This window comes from Leptonychotes weddellii, chromosome 9 (genome assembly GCF_054177405.1).
Source record: "Leptonychotes weddellii isolate Sample4059 chromosome 9, ASM5417740v2, whole genome shotgun sequence".
Taxonomy (NCBI): domain Eukaryota; kingdom Metazoa; phylum Chordata; class Mammalia; order Carnivora; family Phocidae; genus Leptonychotes; species Leptonychotes weddellii.
The window spans coordinates 29,208,042-29,226,039 of NC_138377.1; the positions used below are offsets into that span (position 1 = coordinate 29,208,042).

The window sequence follows — 17,998 nt, forward strand, 5'->3', positions numbered from 1 at the left end:
TGTGAGCTTCCACTCCTTTGGGGCCAAGTATTTCCAGGGTGTTGAGCCCAACCATGAGGCCACGATCTCGACAAGTGCAGGATAGACAAAGAAAACACAAACAGCAGAGCATGACCATGGGAATGGCCTGAGCAGGAGGCTTCCTGAAAATGCTGGGAGGGTGGGTTTTCTTTTTACTTTTTTTCTTTTCTTTTCTTTTCTTTCTTTCTTTTTTTCTTTCTCTCTCTCTCTCTCCCTTTTTCTCTCTCTCTCTTTTTTTTTCTTTTTGCAAAAGGAAAATAGTTCCGCTTTCTATTTTACGACAACAATAGCACGGACTGGCTCCTTCAAGTATTTCAAAAAGCAGCCTGAGAAATCTCTAACCAGGCCCCTCAGTCTCTCCGGCCTACGGACGTATTGTTCCTCCCAGCCCAGGGAACAAAGGGGCAGGAAGGGTATAAGGCCCCCAGTTGCTGGCTCTTCTTAGCATCCTAATCCTTGAGAACTCTTGAGGGGAATGGCCTGTGGAGCTGGGAAATCGAATTTTGGCCTCATCTTTTATTTCCACCCTCTGCTTATGCACACAGGAGCACTTCAGGTATTATAAAACCTCCTGGTGAGCAGGCTGGTAGGAGTCTTGGACTTGCTAAGGGGATAAAAGGCACTGAGGGATCATTCCCACATTCACTAACCCCCTGAAAAAAGGGTAGCCTATAGGAATTGTTTCTTCTTACCACTCCAGGCTGGCTCCATTACAAATCCCAAATGTCCAGTCCCAAGGGGCTGGGCTGGCAGTTTCTTTTGTAGTCGGTAGCTGCCCTCCCTCTTCCAGCCCTTCCCCTCTCTGTCTCTCTGCCCCTCAGACATGGATTACATTCCCCCCCACCCAATTCCTCAGTACTAGGTACCCACCAACCTCCATGCCAACTTGGGGCTATCATGCCAGAGCAACCCCTCACATAAGGAAAGCTTCTTGGCCTTGGCTGTTGGTATCTTTCCAAGGTTATCACCCAGGAATCAAAGGTTTCTTTGCCTTAAACCTGGGGAATTGTGTAGGTGGGTTTTGTTTTGTTTTGTTTTGTTTAGCTCAGTCATCTGGTAAGAGTGGGGGGGGAAAAATAAGCTTTTATATTCTGGTGTGTGGAGATCTCAAGGTACAACTCTGCTGAGCTAAGTGATGAAAAGTACGCCCTCTCCTAGGAGAATCAGATAAGCTGAAGGGTTAAGGCCTTTAGAGGTCACCCAGGCCAATGACTACAGTCCAAGTAAGAAAAACATTTTGCACTGTATATACACAAATTCATAATGAACACACACTGTCACACAAGAAATATTTCATGAAACAGTGCAATACGTGTGATGTAATCTGATATTTTCAATTCTCCTCTATTTGATTTTTAAAAATTCTGGTTGTGACTCATTAATTTCATTTCATGACCCACCAGTGGGTTGCAACACAGTTTGCAAAGCGCTGAATCAAGGTCAACATTGTCATTTTCAAGCTGACAAAACTAGGGTGACAAGAGATTTTTCTCAAGATCACACCAGAGCTGGAACAGAAATCCACGGGGTCTCTCCACTAAAGGAGGGATCGTCATCTTTCTCAGGTTCAGAGCTCCTTTTTGTTTTCCCAAAGTCTTGGGAGCACACAGCTATTGGGGAGGGAGTGCCCAGAGGTTTGTATTCAGTGGCGTTCCTGCTAGGGGCAGAAGGGTTCTGCTGCCCCAGAAAACCTTACAGAGGGAGGTGTAGCTGGGGGAGTGGGGTCGAGAAAAAGCTTCAAAAGCAACCAGGTGAGGCACTGTGGCCTCCCAGACATTTTTATTTACTGGTCGGGGTTCCTGCATCATCGGACACTTTCCTGAATTTTTCTCTTTCCTGGACACACAGCTGTAGGTCATCCTCCTTTAGTAATCCACCTTCTCCTTTGTTTTCTGGCTTTTTCTAATAGTCTTTGCAGATATTTAACCTCTACCAATTCATTTCATTTCTAGCCTCTACTCTCTGTCCACAATTCCTATTTCCTGTCCAAATCACGATCGTAGCAATGAGTGCCAGAGAGGCAACTCTGTGAATCTTGTTCCCACAAATATTATCCTAAAAGTATCCTAAAAGATTAGGTCAGGCTTAGAAATGCTATTTACCAAAAGGCCCAGGGATCAAGAGAGAGGCACTGTATCAAGGCTCTCAATACAAGCCATCTGGGCAGAACTGCCTCTTTGCTTCCTGAAATTGCCTTGTAGTCTTCCATAGAATTTCTTAAAATCTTCATCTAAATTTGCTACTTAGTTGATTTCTAATCTTTTAAGAAAGCCTCTAAAAATGAAGAGCCAAAAGCCACACGGTGTCCTGGGTAAATAAAAGTTCAGCTTTCTGATTGCTTATTAGTTATACACCCTTAGAGAGTATGTAACAAAGGGGCCTGCTGTTTGCTTTGCTTAATCTGGTCTTAAAATCTCTGCTTCTTTGTCAGAAAACAATATTTGCAATTGTAAAAAAAATATTTACCAAGGAACTTGGATAGCATAAGTCAAAGGCTAAGAGCCAAAGGTCAGTAGTTCTTACCCCAAATTTCCCTGGACCTGAGTCCCTGCTGTGGGGCTCAGCTGCACCAAACAAACAAGCTGCTTTCCGGGTCCATTAAGAAGCGGGCGTTTTAGAAGGGGAAGGAAAGGGAAGGCTGCAGCCTGTTCCTCGGTCCAAAGCATGAACCCTCCGGCCTGCCCCACAGAATTCCTGCTAGATCTCTGCAATGCAGTGTGTCTCCATGGGAACATCGTAAGGGCTCTCCCTGTTTCATAAACCTGGGAAAAGCACTCAACTTACAAAATCCTAAAGGGCAGATATTCCTCCCATTGACAGCAACGCCAATATGCTCCCCTCGGCTTCAGACCAGATGTTCACCCGTGCATTCTGTGGGGAGGGCCTCCTGCCTGACAGTGGGGGACAGATGTGCATCTGAGCACCTCTGTGGGGACCGTTCTCAACCTACAAAGCAGCTTCGGACATCTGGCTCTCTGAGCTAAGTTCAGTGGTGTTCGAATTTACCTCTCATGTTCATTATTTTTTGCAATCACCAGAAGATCCAGCATTGGGAACCAGGCCTGTAGATCAGTGAGTTCCAGGTTGTGGCGTGGGGGCACTCAACGGTGAGTCAGAACTCCACTCCTTCTGAGTCCCAGGCCCCTGTCACCAGAGCCGGTCAGCAAGGCGTGGTCCCCAGTTGGGACTTGGGTAAAGGGACCGGACATGGAGTAACCAGAAAGAGGCCGAGGAAGTAATGCTCACGGAGCCATGACAAAGTGCCCCACAGGCGGCCAGACCAGATGGTTTGTCAGGTCCTCCACACTGGTGTCAGAGGCCTACTGCCCACTTCCTCACTCCATAGGATCTGCGAAGAGGCCTGGGGGTTGGCAGTTCCTAGATCTGTGCTTTAACCCTCAGCCTTTGTTGCACTCTGTTAGGAAATTTAGCAGTTCTCCCCCAGCCCTACCTCCACCTTCTGTTAAGTTCTTGCCACAACTGCCAATCTCTTTTATCTCATTAGGATAAATATCATTGGCAAATTCATCTTGGCCTTTGATTCTGTCCCGAAGTAGCTTCTACCAGGAGCGCACCAGCCAGAGGCAGCACTGAGCATAGTCAGCTTAAAGAAATGGTTTAATCCGAGGATCTTACCTTGAAGAACCAGGCCTTCCTTCTTGATGGTGTAGGCAAATGAGGTGAAGGGAGCCAGAGGGGACTTGGCGATGAGAATCTGCACACAAAGCATATTTTGCCAGGGCTGGTCAAAGGGCATATCAGAGATGACCCTCTATTCATTCCCCTTCCCATTTTGAGACAAAGTGGGGACATGTGACTACAAACTATAAAGTTTATTTTAAAAAATTATTTTAGAACCAAATGAGTGTTATTCCTTCAATCAGCTGGTCATTTTGGAAAGCTATACATTTATCCCAACTATTCTGCCACTGAATGCCATATTCCTGGGCCGGTTCTTCTAGAAATGTTTCATTATTTTATGTCACATGCTTAAACAGCTACCTTTCTGCCCAAAGATAAACCTAAACTGATTCTCTAAACTTACTCAGAAATTTAGCTATTTTGCTAAAAAGAAATTCAAAGCTACCCTCAAAAGATAAAGATTTACCCTCATTATAAATATTCAAAATAACTCAGTAAAAGCAAAGCCATGATAATTTGCTTTCTTGGCCCCAACTCTTCACCAAGGCTATTCATACCGTTTGCCATGTGACTACATTTCCTCTTACTTAAGGTGTAGGTGTTTCCCATGGTCCTGGACCATGGTTTTGGCCATATAACTTGCTTTCCTAATAGGTTCTCTGCCAAGGCTTCGAGAAGCCTCTCATATCTTCACTTGCTCATATGTTTCCGCTAAATGCCAGAGAAAAACATGTCCACGCTAACCTGCTCTCTCAGAAGGAGGATGAGAGACACCTGGAGCAGCGCTGGCCAGCCAGCCCCAGTCTAAAGAGCTGACCCCCAGGAGACCCATGTACCCATTGGTTAAATGCTTATTACTGCACACCTCTGAGATTTGGGTGTGGTTGTCCTAAAGCATCATTGGAGCAAGAGCTGACTGATATACCAGCCAACACACAATATCAAAACTATTTTGAGCAGTGGCATTCTCCTAACAAAATACCTCCTTTAAAAGGGACAGTTATTTGATCATTAAAAAAATGATTACCATTAACAACGATTACCATACTTCATATGGTTCCATAGTAGCTCTAAGGACTGGTGAATTATTTTATTATAACAAGTCTCTTGAAGGAAGATGAAAATCAGTTTCCTGCTTTAAAAAGTAACATTGTCAAAGATAGTAACAGTTTAGCACAGAGCCACTTAGGTAATCAGGGCGGCAAGAGAGAAGGAAGAAGTACTTTCAAATAACCAGAAGGCTTATGTGTAATATCTCAATTTATCTCCGTTCAACAAACATTTACTGACTGTCAGCTATGAGAAATGGCGGTATAATGTGGTGAAAGATCACAGGTTGTAGTCATAGAGTTTGAATCTCGGCTCTTCCACTAATCAGCTTGGTGCCTATGGCAAGGCCTGCAATTTTCCCCTCATAGCCAATCTCCCTTCTTCTTTTTAGTTAATAACTCCCCAGGTTTCAACATTTCTTTGCCTCTTTTGCAACTGGGTGTGGCCATGTGACCAAGCTTTGACTGACAGACTGTGAGTACAAGTGACAGGTAGCACTTCCAATATTTTGAAAACTTACGTTTTCATTAAATAATTATGTGCTCTCCGCTTTCCCTTTCCCTCTTCCCAAGGGCAGGGACCAGCTTCAACCCCATGGAGGTGGACATCCTGGGAGATGATGAAGCAACACGGGAGAAGGAAGTGGGGTAACCTCATAAAGCATCCGCGCTTCCCACCTGGGGTCATCTGCCCATCTCAAGATAGAGCCACTTTCCTGAACCACTGAGTTCCCACTGTTTTTGTTACTATGGTGTATATAGCCTGAATTCTAACCAATACTGTGGCTCTGCACAACCTAACCTTTTGGATTCTCCATTTCCTCACATGGTAAAATGGGGATAACAACATCCACCTAAATGGGATTATTGTGAGGATTAAATTAAATATATAAAATTCCTGTCACGGGGTCAAACTCACAAAAACATTTCCAAACAACTCATCACATATTCTTCCCAAGTGCTTCCCTTGATTTTCACTCATCAAAAACAAAAATACTTTACTTTTACTGGAAGGATTCAACTCAAGTTAACTCTCAATAATTTTTACTACTGCTCCAAAGTTATCTAGATAAACTTGCTCATCATTCTCAGAACCAATGAGTAGATGGTACAGGTGGGCATTTGCATCTTCATGTCAAAAACATCTCCCCTGAAAATTAGATGGAACCTTTCTGACAGAGATAGTTTAGGGATGGTTCAATGTGAAGTTTATGGATGCCCCTTGGTAGGAGAATGGCATAACAGAAGAGAGGATAGTGCTTCCCAAACTTCAATGTGAGTATGAATCACCTACAGATCTTGTTGACATGCAGTTTCTCATTCAGTAGATTTTGAGTGGGGCCGGAGAATCTGCATTTCTAGCAAGCTCTGAGGAGATGCTGATGCTGTACTCCACAGACCACATTTTGAGCAGCTGGCTTCCAGGAAATTAGCCTGACTGAAGAATCTAAGATGAAGAAGCAAGAGACAGGAGTCCTGGAGCCCATTAGAATGCTACTGTGATAATTCAGGGATGAGATGACAAGGGCCTCAACCACAGCTGTGTCAGAAAGAATGGGAAAAAAGGAAATGGAGAAAAGAAATATAAATCCTTTAGATCAAAGAGCAATAGAAATAAACTAAACATATCCCAAACCTCAGATCTTTATTGTCTGCATGAAGCAACTGGACGTGAAACCAAAAGGATATAAATAAATGATAATCAATAAAGTATCACACTATATTTTTAAAAATTATATTACCATTTTTACTTGATAGACTGCAAAATCTGAGACTCAGGAAAACAAAGGATGTGATATTCCAGTGTAATACAACAAATGGGATCTAAGCCTAAGCCTCTAGCTCAGTGGAGCTGCCTCCATCATTTGAATGCTTCCACTCCCAGCAAGCACAATGCTCACTGTGAATAAAGCCAGGAGGGCCTCACTTGGAGGGACTTCACACCTGGAAGGACCTCCCTTCCAGGGAATCACTGGGTTTGGGCAGGTCATTGATTAATGTCCTGTTCTTCCTGTGTAGGGTTTAAAATGGGTTATCAAAAGGATGGTTTGTATGCAGTTAGAAAGAGGAAGTGATCAGTTATGTCAGATGAATCCCACTTCCTTTTTTTGGTAAGAATTGCCAGATTAATAGATGAGAGAGCTACCACCAACATGAAATATCTGATTTTCAGCAAAAAATGTAACAAATATTCAATATCCTTCTGGATAAAGGGAAGACATGTTGGGCTGGATGCTAATACCATTAAGTAGATCTGGAAGTGACAAGAAGATCAATAGCAACCTCTAGTAGAATGTACTGGATTCTAGCCTTGGTCCTGTCAATGTTCAACATTCTTACTGACCTGGATAAAGACAATGAATCAACCGTACCCATACAACAAATATGGGATCCATCAGAGAACAGAACTAACAAAAATTGCCACCCTAACGGAGCTTATATTCTAAAGGAAGAAAAAGATAATAAACAAAACAAATAGGTAGAATATATGGTATATTAGATGATTATGCATGCTGTGGAGGGAAAAAAGGCAGAGAAAGATCAGAGAAAAGGGTCAATTTTAAACAGAGTACTAAGAGAAGACCTTACTAAAAAAGGTGACATTTAGACTTGTGGATCATGTCATTAAACACATTAATGGGATGCTGAATATGGTAACAGAAGACAAAAAATTTAGAGGTGTTGGGTGGCCCAGTCAGTTAAACGTCTGCCTTCAGCTCTGGTCCTGATCCCAGGGTCTGGGATAGAGCCCCGTGTTGGGGTGCCTGCTCAGCAGGGAGTTGGCTTCTCCCTCTGCCTCTCCCCACCATCCACTCCCCTGCTCATGCTAGCACGAGCTCTCTCTCTCAAATAAATAAATTAAATCTAAAAAAAAGTTTTATATTGGATTAGATCATCATAATATCAAAACAAATCTCAGTTTAGTTAGAAGGTTGGGACAAATCCTACAAATATTTTAGAATGAAATTTTATTGAAACATGTGTAAGGCCTTGTCCTTGAGGACAGAGGACCAACTACTGGTTACAGAATGGGGGACATGAGATTAAACATTCAGAAGATGGATTAGGAGTGCTAGTTAACTACAGTTCAGTGTGAGTTGGTTGTGGGATGTGGTTCACAAAAATCTAGTGTGGTCTCAGGTTGTTTCAGTGCAGACGTAGTATCTGGAACAAGAGAAGTGATGGTCCTTTTCTTCTCATTCAGCAAACCATACTGGGTGCAGCATGTTTGGATCGCAGCCTAAATTCCAAAGGGGAAACCGACAAATAAGAGAACAACTGGAGGAGAACCATCAAGTGGTTAAACACGCAAAGCAACCCATGACCACAAACACTTCAACGCAAACATGATGTTAAGAGGTCTGGGGTGAAGGTGCATATGGCTTTTAATATGGGTTTTCTTTCTTTTTTTTTATATGAGTTTTCTGACATGAAGATTCTGTAGTGTTACATAGTAGAGAGGGGAAGTGTAAATTCATTTTCTAGACCAACACATTTCAGAGAAAAGGTGATGTTTGCCATGTATCTTTGTGACACATACAGAATCTTCCCTTTTGAACACTTGATTGAATACCCCATGCCCTTGTGCCTTTCTGCCTTTCAAACTACAAATTATCCTTTTCTAAAGCAAACAACCTTCCCTAGTAGATGATTCGGGCTGTTCTGTTTTCGATGTTCAGTCATCCCATAAATTTGGGATGTTCTAATCATTGTCTGACTTGTGCTGTTGTCAAGTATCATTCCACCTTCTTCAATAATGACCTACAGGGAGGGTCTGACTGCTTAATAAAACTCCAGGGCCCTAGTGAAAAATTTTTATCATACTCAACCCTGTGTGCAATGTGTGAAGTTGGTTTTAGAATCCTCTGAGGGTTCACAGAAATACGTAGTTGGGCAAGAATGAGCGCAGACACAGTGGCTCAGAAAGCCCAAGGCCCCACAAGGCAGGTGTGTCACATTGTGAGCTGTTATCCCCCCTGCAAATAGCCAGGTTGTTTTTTCTTGAATATTTCCTTCATATCAGACTAGTTCAGCTTTATACTCTAATGAATATATTTTCTCCTTTCTTCACCTATTCTTGCAAGGAAAGTGGTCATCAATATTTTAAAAGTCTTTGGAGGAATACTTAAGGTATAGGTGTGCTGGGTCCCAAATCCCACTACTATCTGGACATAATTTCCACTACTCGTGCCACCCACCCATCTATCCATGTACTTATTCAACCCACAAATATTTACTGGGCACTTTCCTTTGTGCTAGGCACTGTTCTAGACGCAGGGGATATAGCAGGGGGTGAGACTTACACGGTCCTTGCTTTCATGGAGCTGACATTCTGGTGGCAGAACACAGACAATACAGGGAAGCCTTTAGGCCTTTGGGCTTTTCTCACATTGACATTCTACCATGAATTCCTCCTTCCTGAGCACTCATTCATTCATTCAATCCATTCATCAGTAAACATTTATTGTTGGGCCAAGCAGATTCAATTTGCACTGTGTGAATTTGCATTTTCTAAAGGATTGCTATTTCTACCTCAGTTTACTTCTTAGGTATATGTTCTGAATTCTCGATGGGATTGCAAAGATCAGGGGCATGTTCTTTGATCCCACACCCATTCCTTTTATAGGGCCCAATCCAGTGCTTTGTACAAAGTGGGCTCCTAAAATGATTGATGGGTATTTTCCTCACTGTTCTTTACTTTATCCCTGTGCTGTTTGTGTGAAGGTCTCTCCCAATTTACATGTGAAAACACAGAGGCCTAGGTATTCTAAATAAGATGTGGAAAGGGAAGTCAGCCCTTGGAGCTCACTAGCCTCCCCTTACAGACCCTATTCTCCTTCTTTTATGTCCCTTCAGGTGCCTGTTTGGCTCTGAGCAAATAAATTGTCAACTGATTCTCTTTAGCTCTAAGGTGACAGCTGATTTAAACCTTCCAGTGTTACCCTTTCTAGTGTTTGCATTTTAATATAAGACTCCTGAAGGAGAGTAATGGATCTAAAACAGTGGAAAATCCTACAGGAATGGGGTGGGTGAGGGACCTTCCATGGTCCCCATAGTAATGATGATGGTGATGATGATGATGATGATGATGATGAAGAAAACAACAACCCTTTGAGGTAGGCAACTTATAAGTGCTGAAGTCAGGATTCCAGCCCAAGCCAGCTGGATCTATAGTCCATACTTTTAACCACCAAGATGGTAGCCCCCAATTTGTCATGCACAGATCAGTCTACTTCTCAGGGATAATACATCAAATGAGGCAGAATATATAACAGCAAATAAAGGCATTCTTTCCTGCAGCATGGATATTGCACAATTCAAGACAAAGAAGGGAACTGGATAGGGCATCCATGCAGGTTGCCTTGAATGTTCACAAGCTTCCACACCAGCAGTCTTGTTCCTGCCCTTCTTTTCTGAACGTCCAAATCCTACCTATTCCTTGAACCCCATACAAATGCCACCCCTCCCAGAAAGCTTATGCCAATTTCTCCAGCCTGAGGTAATCTGTCGCTAATCCCATCACACTTCATCTATACCTCTCTAATAGCGCTTACTGCTTTCTCCACGGTTCCACAGTTAATGTTACCTGGGCTCACTGCGATGTATTTGAAGGTAGAGACCGTCAACATCATTGCTGCTTCTCCTAGTCCCACCAACCTCCAGTATGGTGCCAAATATATACTAGAAGCTCAATTATAAAACCCAACAATGGAGGAGCAAATAAATGCACACACTGGTGACCCTCAGAAGCCCTGACTCATACCCACTTTGAGGACTTAGTTGGCACCTCTTCCCAGAGTTGGGAGACTTAGAAGATGCCATATAAAAGAGCAGCCTGCCCAGTCAATCACTGCCAAGATTCTCAGCTTGGGCAGGTCCAAAGTCAAGTCTTTGGTTTCAGCTTCCTATAGCATCACATGTTTTTCTTGGCCTGATCCCACTTCTAAGAGGCTCAGAAAGTGGAAAAGGAGCCATAGAACAGAAAGTGCTGGCCATAGGAACCTCAGGCCTCCTCCAGTATGGTGACACCTTCTAGGGATAGTGCCTATGTCCTTCTAAAGTGTAGATGTGACCGTCCCCTCATCTGGAGCAACCCAGACCAGGCCTTCTCCTTCATGGGTGGTCAGGAAGGCCAATGTGGAGCAGACGGCACAAAGATTTCAGGAACCTTGGGTATAGACTATCCTGGAGGCTGCTTTTATAGAGTTCTGGTCCTGGCAGTTCACCTGAGTTCCTGCAATACAGCCCCAACTTTAGGAAAAAGTGAGTTTTGACTTTATGGCTCAAGAAAGTAGACATGAATAAGCAGCCATGTGCTGAGGGTAATCTGGCACCAATTCTTCCTCTTTCTCTTCTCTAATTCTTGTGCCAGGCAGCTTCCTTGAACACTGCTAATGAATCCTTCCTCTCTTCTATTTCCTTCCCCTTCCCACCCACTACCCCAAATCTCACACTGGCTGGGGGAGAAGGGCAGAGTAAAACCAGCTGGCAGAGGACAAGAATAAGCAGAAGAAATTCTTCCGGTAGGGGCAGGTGGTAGGCCTGGCTTTCTTTCTATCCCTGCTCTCTGCTACAAAATTTAGAGCCCAAAGACAATGTAATATGTTGAGCCAAGACAACTGGGGTGAGAAGCAATTGGGATAGCTGAGAAATACGAATTTACAACCATCCACAATTTCCTATTTTGGTACTTAATTAACCCTGCTTCAGTTTCCTCTGTGATCAGCAAGATTATGTGGTTGTTGATAAATTCAGCAGTGATGTCCTTGTTGAATGCATCTGATACTTTCATCAGCATGCAAGGGTCCTTCTGAGAAGCAAGGAAGGAAACCTCCTGACTCTGAAATGTCCTTCAACAGGGACCCTATTATCTCACTTCAACTGGATGCCTGGGCTAATAAAACCCATTGCTGAGTTAAACAAACCTTTCCTCTAGCTGTGCCAAGTGTCTGCAACAGAAGTCCTTCATGCCAGGGATTTTCCTCCTTGTCCAAGACTTAGAAAAAGGTTGTTTTCTCAGCTGCTTTGAAGCCCAGGAAGACAGCCAGGGAGGCAAACAAGCCAGTCAGTCTTGCATCAGATAATTCAACAGGCTTTTGATAACCTCAAGTCTTCTGTCTCTTCCTCAGGTTGAGCTAAACTCTCCAAGCCTAGGGACAGAAGGGCCGGAAATGCTCCAGACAGGAAGATTTCTGTGGCTGGAAGGAGGCCACAGGGCCAGGGGGACTTGAAGTATACCCAGAGATCCTCAAAGGAATTCCCCCTCTAGTCATTGTGTTAGGAGAGCTGGAGGGAAAGGTGGCAGAGGTCCAGCTCCCAGTCCGCATCTGGATCATATACTGATTAGAATCTGCTTCATCACTTGGAAAATCACTCTCCACGGAACGCTGAAGTGTCAGTACCAACAGCTTTGCAAGATTATGAGGGGAGAGTAGAGGATGAGTTTAATGGCATCTAAACTGCCTTCTCAAAATAGGGGAGAAAGATCTGTAGAAGCAATATAGTACTGGAAAATGACAAGGTGGAAAAATGAACCATATTTGAGCAGGCATGAACTTATTAATTTATCTACATGTGGCCTGTTTCACAACTTTCCCCACAGAAATTAGGGGCAGAGATTAAGTTGATCTGAATTGCTAATGAAATATAATTCTAGACTCAGAAGATTCTCCTAGAAAGTTTGGCCCTGAGGCTACAAGATCTTATTCCCCAATAGAGTATCACCATACTCTTTTATAACATCTCTCTGGTGATTATTTAAAAATGTTTATCTATAATACATCAGGTTCCCAAAGTATATAAACTAAAAGAGCTAGCTCCCTAAAGAAAACATTAATTTCCTCAGACCAATAGGATATTAACTTAGTAAATTATGATAGTAATTCTTCAGGGTCAGAGTAGCATTTTGAGTTTATTATTTTTTTCCCAACATTTTATTATGAAAATTCTCAAACATACAGCAAAGTTGAAAGAATTTTATAGTAGGTACCCATAAACCTATCAAGTAGATTCTACCACTAACATTTTATTATACTTGTTTTTATCACTTATCTATCCATCCATCCATCCATCAGCCCATGTTATATTTTTGTTGTTGTTGCATTTCAAAGTCAATTGCAAACATCAGTGCACTTTCCCCTAAATACTTTGGCATGCATATAGTTAACTATATGCTTAATACTTGTTCATATATTTTAAAAACCATGTTGGTTTTTTTTTCCAGTGAATTTTACATGAGATTTGAAAGGGTTAGTGATTTTTCCCAAATTATACTAACATCAGAGAGAATTTAGTAACTACACATATATAGATAGCTTACAAATGTATACAGTCAAAGAATATGGGTCATTCTTTCTATATTAAATATCAATTTTATTGAGGTATTACTTACATGCAATAAAATTCTTTTTTAATATAGACACTTAAGCTATAAATTTCCCTTCAAGCACTGATTTAGCTGCATCACATAAGTTTTGGTGTGTTGTATTTTTGTTCTCACTTTCTCAAAGTATTTTCTAATTTCCCTTGTTATGTTTTCTTTGACTTATTGCTTATTTAGGAGTGTGTGTGAGTATGCGCTTAACTTGCACACATTTGAGAATTCCTCACATTTTCTTCTATTATTGATTACTAATTTTATTCCACTGTGACTAGAGACATTTACATGGTTTCCTTCAGGCTCAGTTTGTGGTGTAATATACGGTCTGTCGAGAATGTTCCATGTACATTTGAGAATGTGTTATCTGCTATTATTGAGTAGAATGTTCTACAAATGCCTATTAGGTCTAGTTGGTTTATAGTGTTGCTCAGGTCTTCTACTTCCTGTTGACCTTCTGTCTAGTTGTTGTATCTATTATTGAAAGTGGGTATTAAATCTCCAAGTACTGTTGTTGAATTGTCTATTACTCCCCTTCAATTCTGTCAGTTTTTACTTCATGTATTTTGGGGTTCAGTTGTTAGATGCATATATGTTTATTATTGTTATGTCCTCCTGATGGATTCACTTTTTTATTCTTTTAAAATGTCCTTTTTGGGGGCACCTGGGTGGCAGAGTTGGTTAAGCACCTGACACTTGATTTTGGCTCAGGTCATGATCTCAGGGTCATGGGGTTTAGCTCTGTGTCAGGCTCCACTCTCAGTGTGGAGTCTGCTGGAGATTCTCTCTCTCCGTCAGCCCCTCTCCCCACTTGCACTCTCTAAATAAATAAATAAAATCTTTTTAAAAAGAGAGTCTTTTTGGTTCCAGTAATAATTTTTTTTTAAGATTTTATTTATTTGAGAGAGAGAGAGAGAGAGCATGAGCAGAGAGAATGGCAGAGGGAGAAGGAGAAGCAGACTCCCCCCTTAGCAGGGAGCCCAGATATGGGGCTCGATCCCAGGACCCTGAGACCACAACCTGAGCTGAAGGCAGATGCTTAACTGACTGAGCCACCAAGGCGCCCCTCCAGTACCTCCAGTAATAATTTTTGTCTCAAAGTCTATTTTGTCTGATGCTGGTAACCAGATCTCTTTTGGGGTTACTGTTTGTAAAAGGGTTCCTGAAGCCAATTTCAATGTATGTGTATGTTGAGGCTTCCCCACACCAAGAAGCTATTCTCAGACACCAGCAGCGTGTCCAAGAATTCAGCTCAATGCTGACACTATCTACCTGGAGACAGAATCAGATTCCACACGTAAAGGACTTAGTCCCACAAGACTGCCTTCCACTTCAGATGCCAGTCACAAGCTCATGTTACCTGTGCTTCTGACAAACTGGCCACATTTCAGAGGTTCCAATGACCCCTCCAACTCTGGATGTCAATCACAAGCCCAGGTTATTATCCATACTTCTGACTGACTGGTTATAAGTCAGAGGTTCCCATGACCTCCCCCTTGGGTTCAATTAATTTGCCAGAATGACTCATAGAAATCAGAAAAACCCATTTACTTACTAATTACTGATTACAAAGTATATTAAAGGATACTAATTAACATCCAGATAAAGAGATGTATAGGGTAAGGTCCTGAACAAAGGACCTTCTGTCTTTGTGGAACTTGGGGCCTGGCATGGTGGCATGTGGAAGTATTCTGGATCCCAATGTGGAAGCTGTCTAAACCACCTCCTTCTGGATTTTGTAGAAGCATCATTATGTAGGCATGATTACTTATTGCCCACTGGTGATTGATTCAACCTCTAGCCGTTTCCCCTCCCTGGAAATCAGGGTGTGAAATTGTAAGTTCAAACCCCCTATTCATGGTTGGTTTTCCTGGCAACCAGACTGCATCCTTAGGTGCTTTGCAAAAGTCACCTTCATTAACATAAACCCATTTGTGGTGGAAAGGGCTTGTCATGAATAACAAGACAACTATTTCACCTTTATGGCTCTGAAGCATTTTCAGGAACTGGAGACAAAAGGCTAAGTATTATAACAAAAGATGCTCCATTTCTTACTGCTCAGGAAATGCCAAAAGTTTTGGGATCTGTGAGCAAGGAACTGTGGAAGAAGACCAAATATATATGAGAAATATATTTGGGTCATCTAAATCACAATATCACCATTTGCATGGTATGTATTTGTCCATCCTTTCAACCAATTTGTGTTTTTGACTCTAAAGCGTGTCTCTCATAGACAGGATTTTGTTGTATAATATACTTATACATACATATATATATATATATTTATCAATCTCTGCTTTTGATTGGAATATTCTGCCAATCTCTGCTTTGGATTGGAATATTTAGTTCATTTACTTTTAATATAATTATTGATAAGGTAGGATATGTCTGCCATTTTGCTATTCGTTTTTCTGTGTGCCTTATGGATTTTGCTCCTCTATTTTTCCATTACTGACTTCTTTGTGTTAGATATTTTTCTAGTATACCATTTTAATTCTCTTATTCCTTTTACTATACATTTTTGAGTTATTTTCTTATAGGTTGCTCTGGGAGTTGCTATTAAAATTTTAATTTTAAACATTTTAGTTCAGACTGATAACACTTTAATTTCAATTATTTATAAAAATTTTGCACCAATATAGCTCCATTATCCTCCTTTCTTTTGTACTATTGTTATACAAATTACATCTTTATGCATGTTATCAACATAGTTTTATACTTATTGCTTTATGCAGTTGTCTTTCAAATCAGGGAAAGAAAAGAACTACCAAAAAATACATTCATACTGTCTCTTATATTTACCTATGTATTTACCTTTACTGACGCTCTTTGTTTTTTCATGCGGATCTGACTTACCCTCTAGTGTCTTTTCATTTCAGCCTGAAGAACTCCTTTAAGTACTTCTTGTAGGCCAGGTATACTAGCGACAAATTCTCAGATTTTATATTTCTGAGAGTGTCTTATTTTTTCCTCTTTTTTTTTACTTTATCCTCATTTTTGAAGGATAGTTTTGCTAGATATACAGTACTTGGTAGACAATCTTTCTTTCAGCAATCTGAATATGTCATTCCCCTGCCTTCTGGCCTCTATGGTTTCTGATGAGAAATCATCCAACTAATTTTATTGAGGATCCTTTGTATATGAAATCACTTATGACTAATAATTGAATAGCTAATGATCAAAAAGATTCCCTAAATACCTTGAACCAGTAAGTCTCCCCACCTTTGCCAAGGGTCTCTCTGTGTGTTGACGCATGCCTTCAACACTCCAGCAAGCAGTTTAAAACTCTGTCTTAACCTTTACTTCTTGCTTGCATAGAGCCTTAAGGTCAGCCAGAAGTAAGAGCATAAGGTCTTCTTGGGTCCTTCCTGGGCATGAGCAAAGCCCTGTGCATTTGTGTGGCCTTCCAGGTTCCCAGTATATGTAGGACATTTACAAAGCTCCCTGTGGACATCTCATATCTCAATTATTTTTTTCTTTTTTTTTTGGCCAGCCTCTACCTGGTAATGGAAACTTAGACAGTCATGATGGTAAGTAACTGTCACTGATTATCTTCAACAAATTCCCTGTGGGTAGGGCTGTTCACACAGACCAAGCTCTGAGGCAGGTCAAAAAAGACAAGCCCTGAGAATGGAGCTTTCAGTGAGCTGTCAGGTCAAATGGCGACAATTCTTTCAGATGGGGCTTTTGGGGAGCTGGAAACCTGTTCTGCCTCTTCCAGTGGCTGTTAGGCTGCTGGCTTACAAAGTTATTGTAGTTGGAAGATGGTCAGCTTTCAAGATTACTGCAGAGCTGGGGAGGAGGAGGATGGGATTAAGGAAAGTTAAAATGCCACAAATGCTGCTGTTCTTACCAGGATTCTTCTGCTTTTCTTGAATAAACACTCCTCAAATTGTTACAAGCTCTAGTTAATTTCCAGAGTTCTGAAAAAGTTGATTTTGACAGTTTTTGTCAATGTTCTTCTTGCTTTGTGGAAGTGCAGACATTTTGAGTGCCATACTCTGTCATTTTGTATACTGATTCTCTCAAGGCAAAATTTTAGACATCCTGATTGAATATTCATATGTTATCTCCCCCTATTCTTTTTCTGTTTTAAATATTTTCACAGTTTTAGATGATTGGTTTTTTTTTAAAGATTTATTTATTTATTTATTTGAGAGACAGTGTGTGAGTGGGGGGAGGGGCAAAGGGAGAGGGAGAGAGGGAACCCTCAAGCAGACTCCCCGCTGAGGACCAAGCCTGATGCAGGGCAGATCCCAGGACCCTGAGATCACGACCTGAGCTGAAATCTGGAGTCACACGCTTAACTGACTGAGCCACCCAAGTGCCCCTGTTTTGTTTTTAATGAACTTAATGCTTATACATATTTTGAAATAGCAAATAATATCATTTGGTATGATCTTCTACCCTTTAAATGAATTTATGTTGGCTACCATATTTTTAATTTCCAGGAGCTCTTTCTTGTCCTCTATTTCTAATTCAGCACATCCTATTCTTGTTAATTCTTTAATTCTCTGAGATTAATTACGTAGTTTACTTTTTTTTTCTTCTGAATTTTGCATTAGCTCTAATTCCTCATGGAATTTTTTCTTTTTTTTCTGTTTTATTCTCTTTTTGATGGGGGAGGCATTTCCAAATGATCCTTGCTTGTTCAGTCATATTTAAATTATATAATGTAAGATATATTTTATTCTAAAAATATTATTAGAAATACTACGTATATGGACAACATTTGTGAACTGGTGGTTTAGAGAGATCAATGTCAATACACAGAGATGCCTTCTCAGAGGTGGACTGGTATTTAAAGAAAAGAGTTCTCCAATCTCTTGTCTAGTTCCCACATTCTAGAAGCACGACAGAGAAAGATTCACCATTTGGCAGGTATAATCCCGTTTAGCCACATGCCTCC

The 17,998-nt window shown here is 41.3% G+C and overlaps 1 protein-coding gene across 5 annotated transcripts in view; it reads right to left on the reverse strand.

Moving 5' to 3' along the window:
• RAD51B (RAD51 paralog B) overlaps window positions 1-17,998 on the reverse strand; it is a 780,046-nt gene that overhangs the window by 12,648 nt on the left and 749,400 nt on the right. For all 5 annotated transcript variants that reach the window (XM_081829424.1, XM_081829423.1, XM_081829425.1 and 2 more), the window contains one exon: window positions 3,658-3,736. In XM_081829424.1, the coding sequence (XP_081685550.1) occupies window positions 3,658-3,736 (79 nt within the window). Of the gene's footprint in view, window positions 1-3,657; window positions 3,737-17,998 lie in introns of those variants that run through there.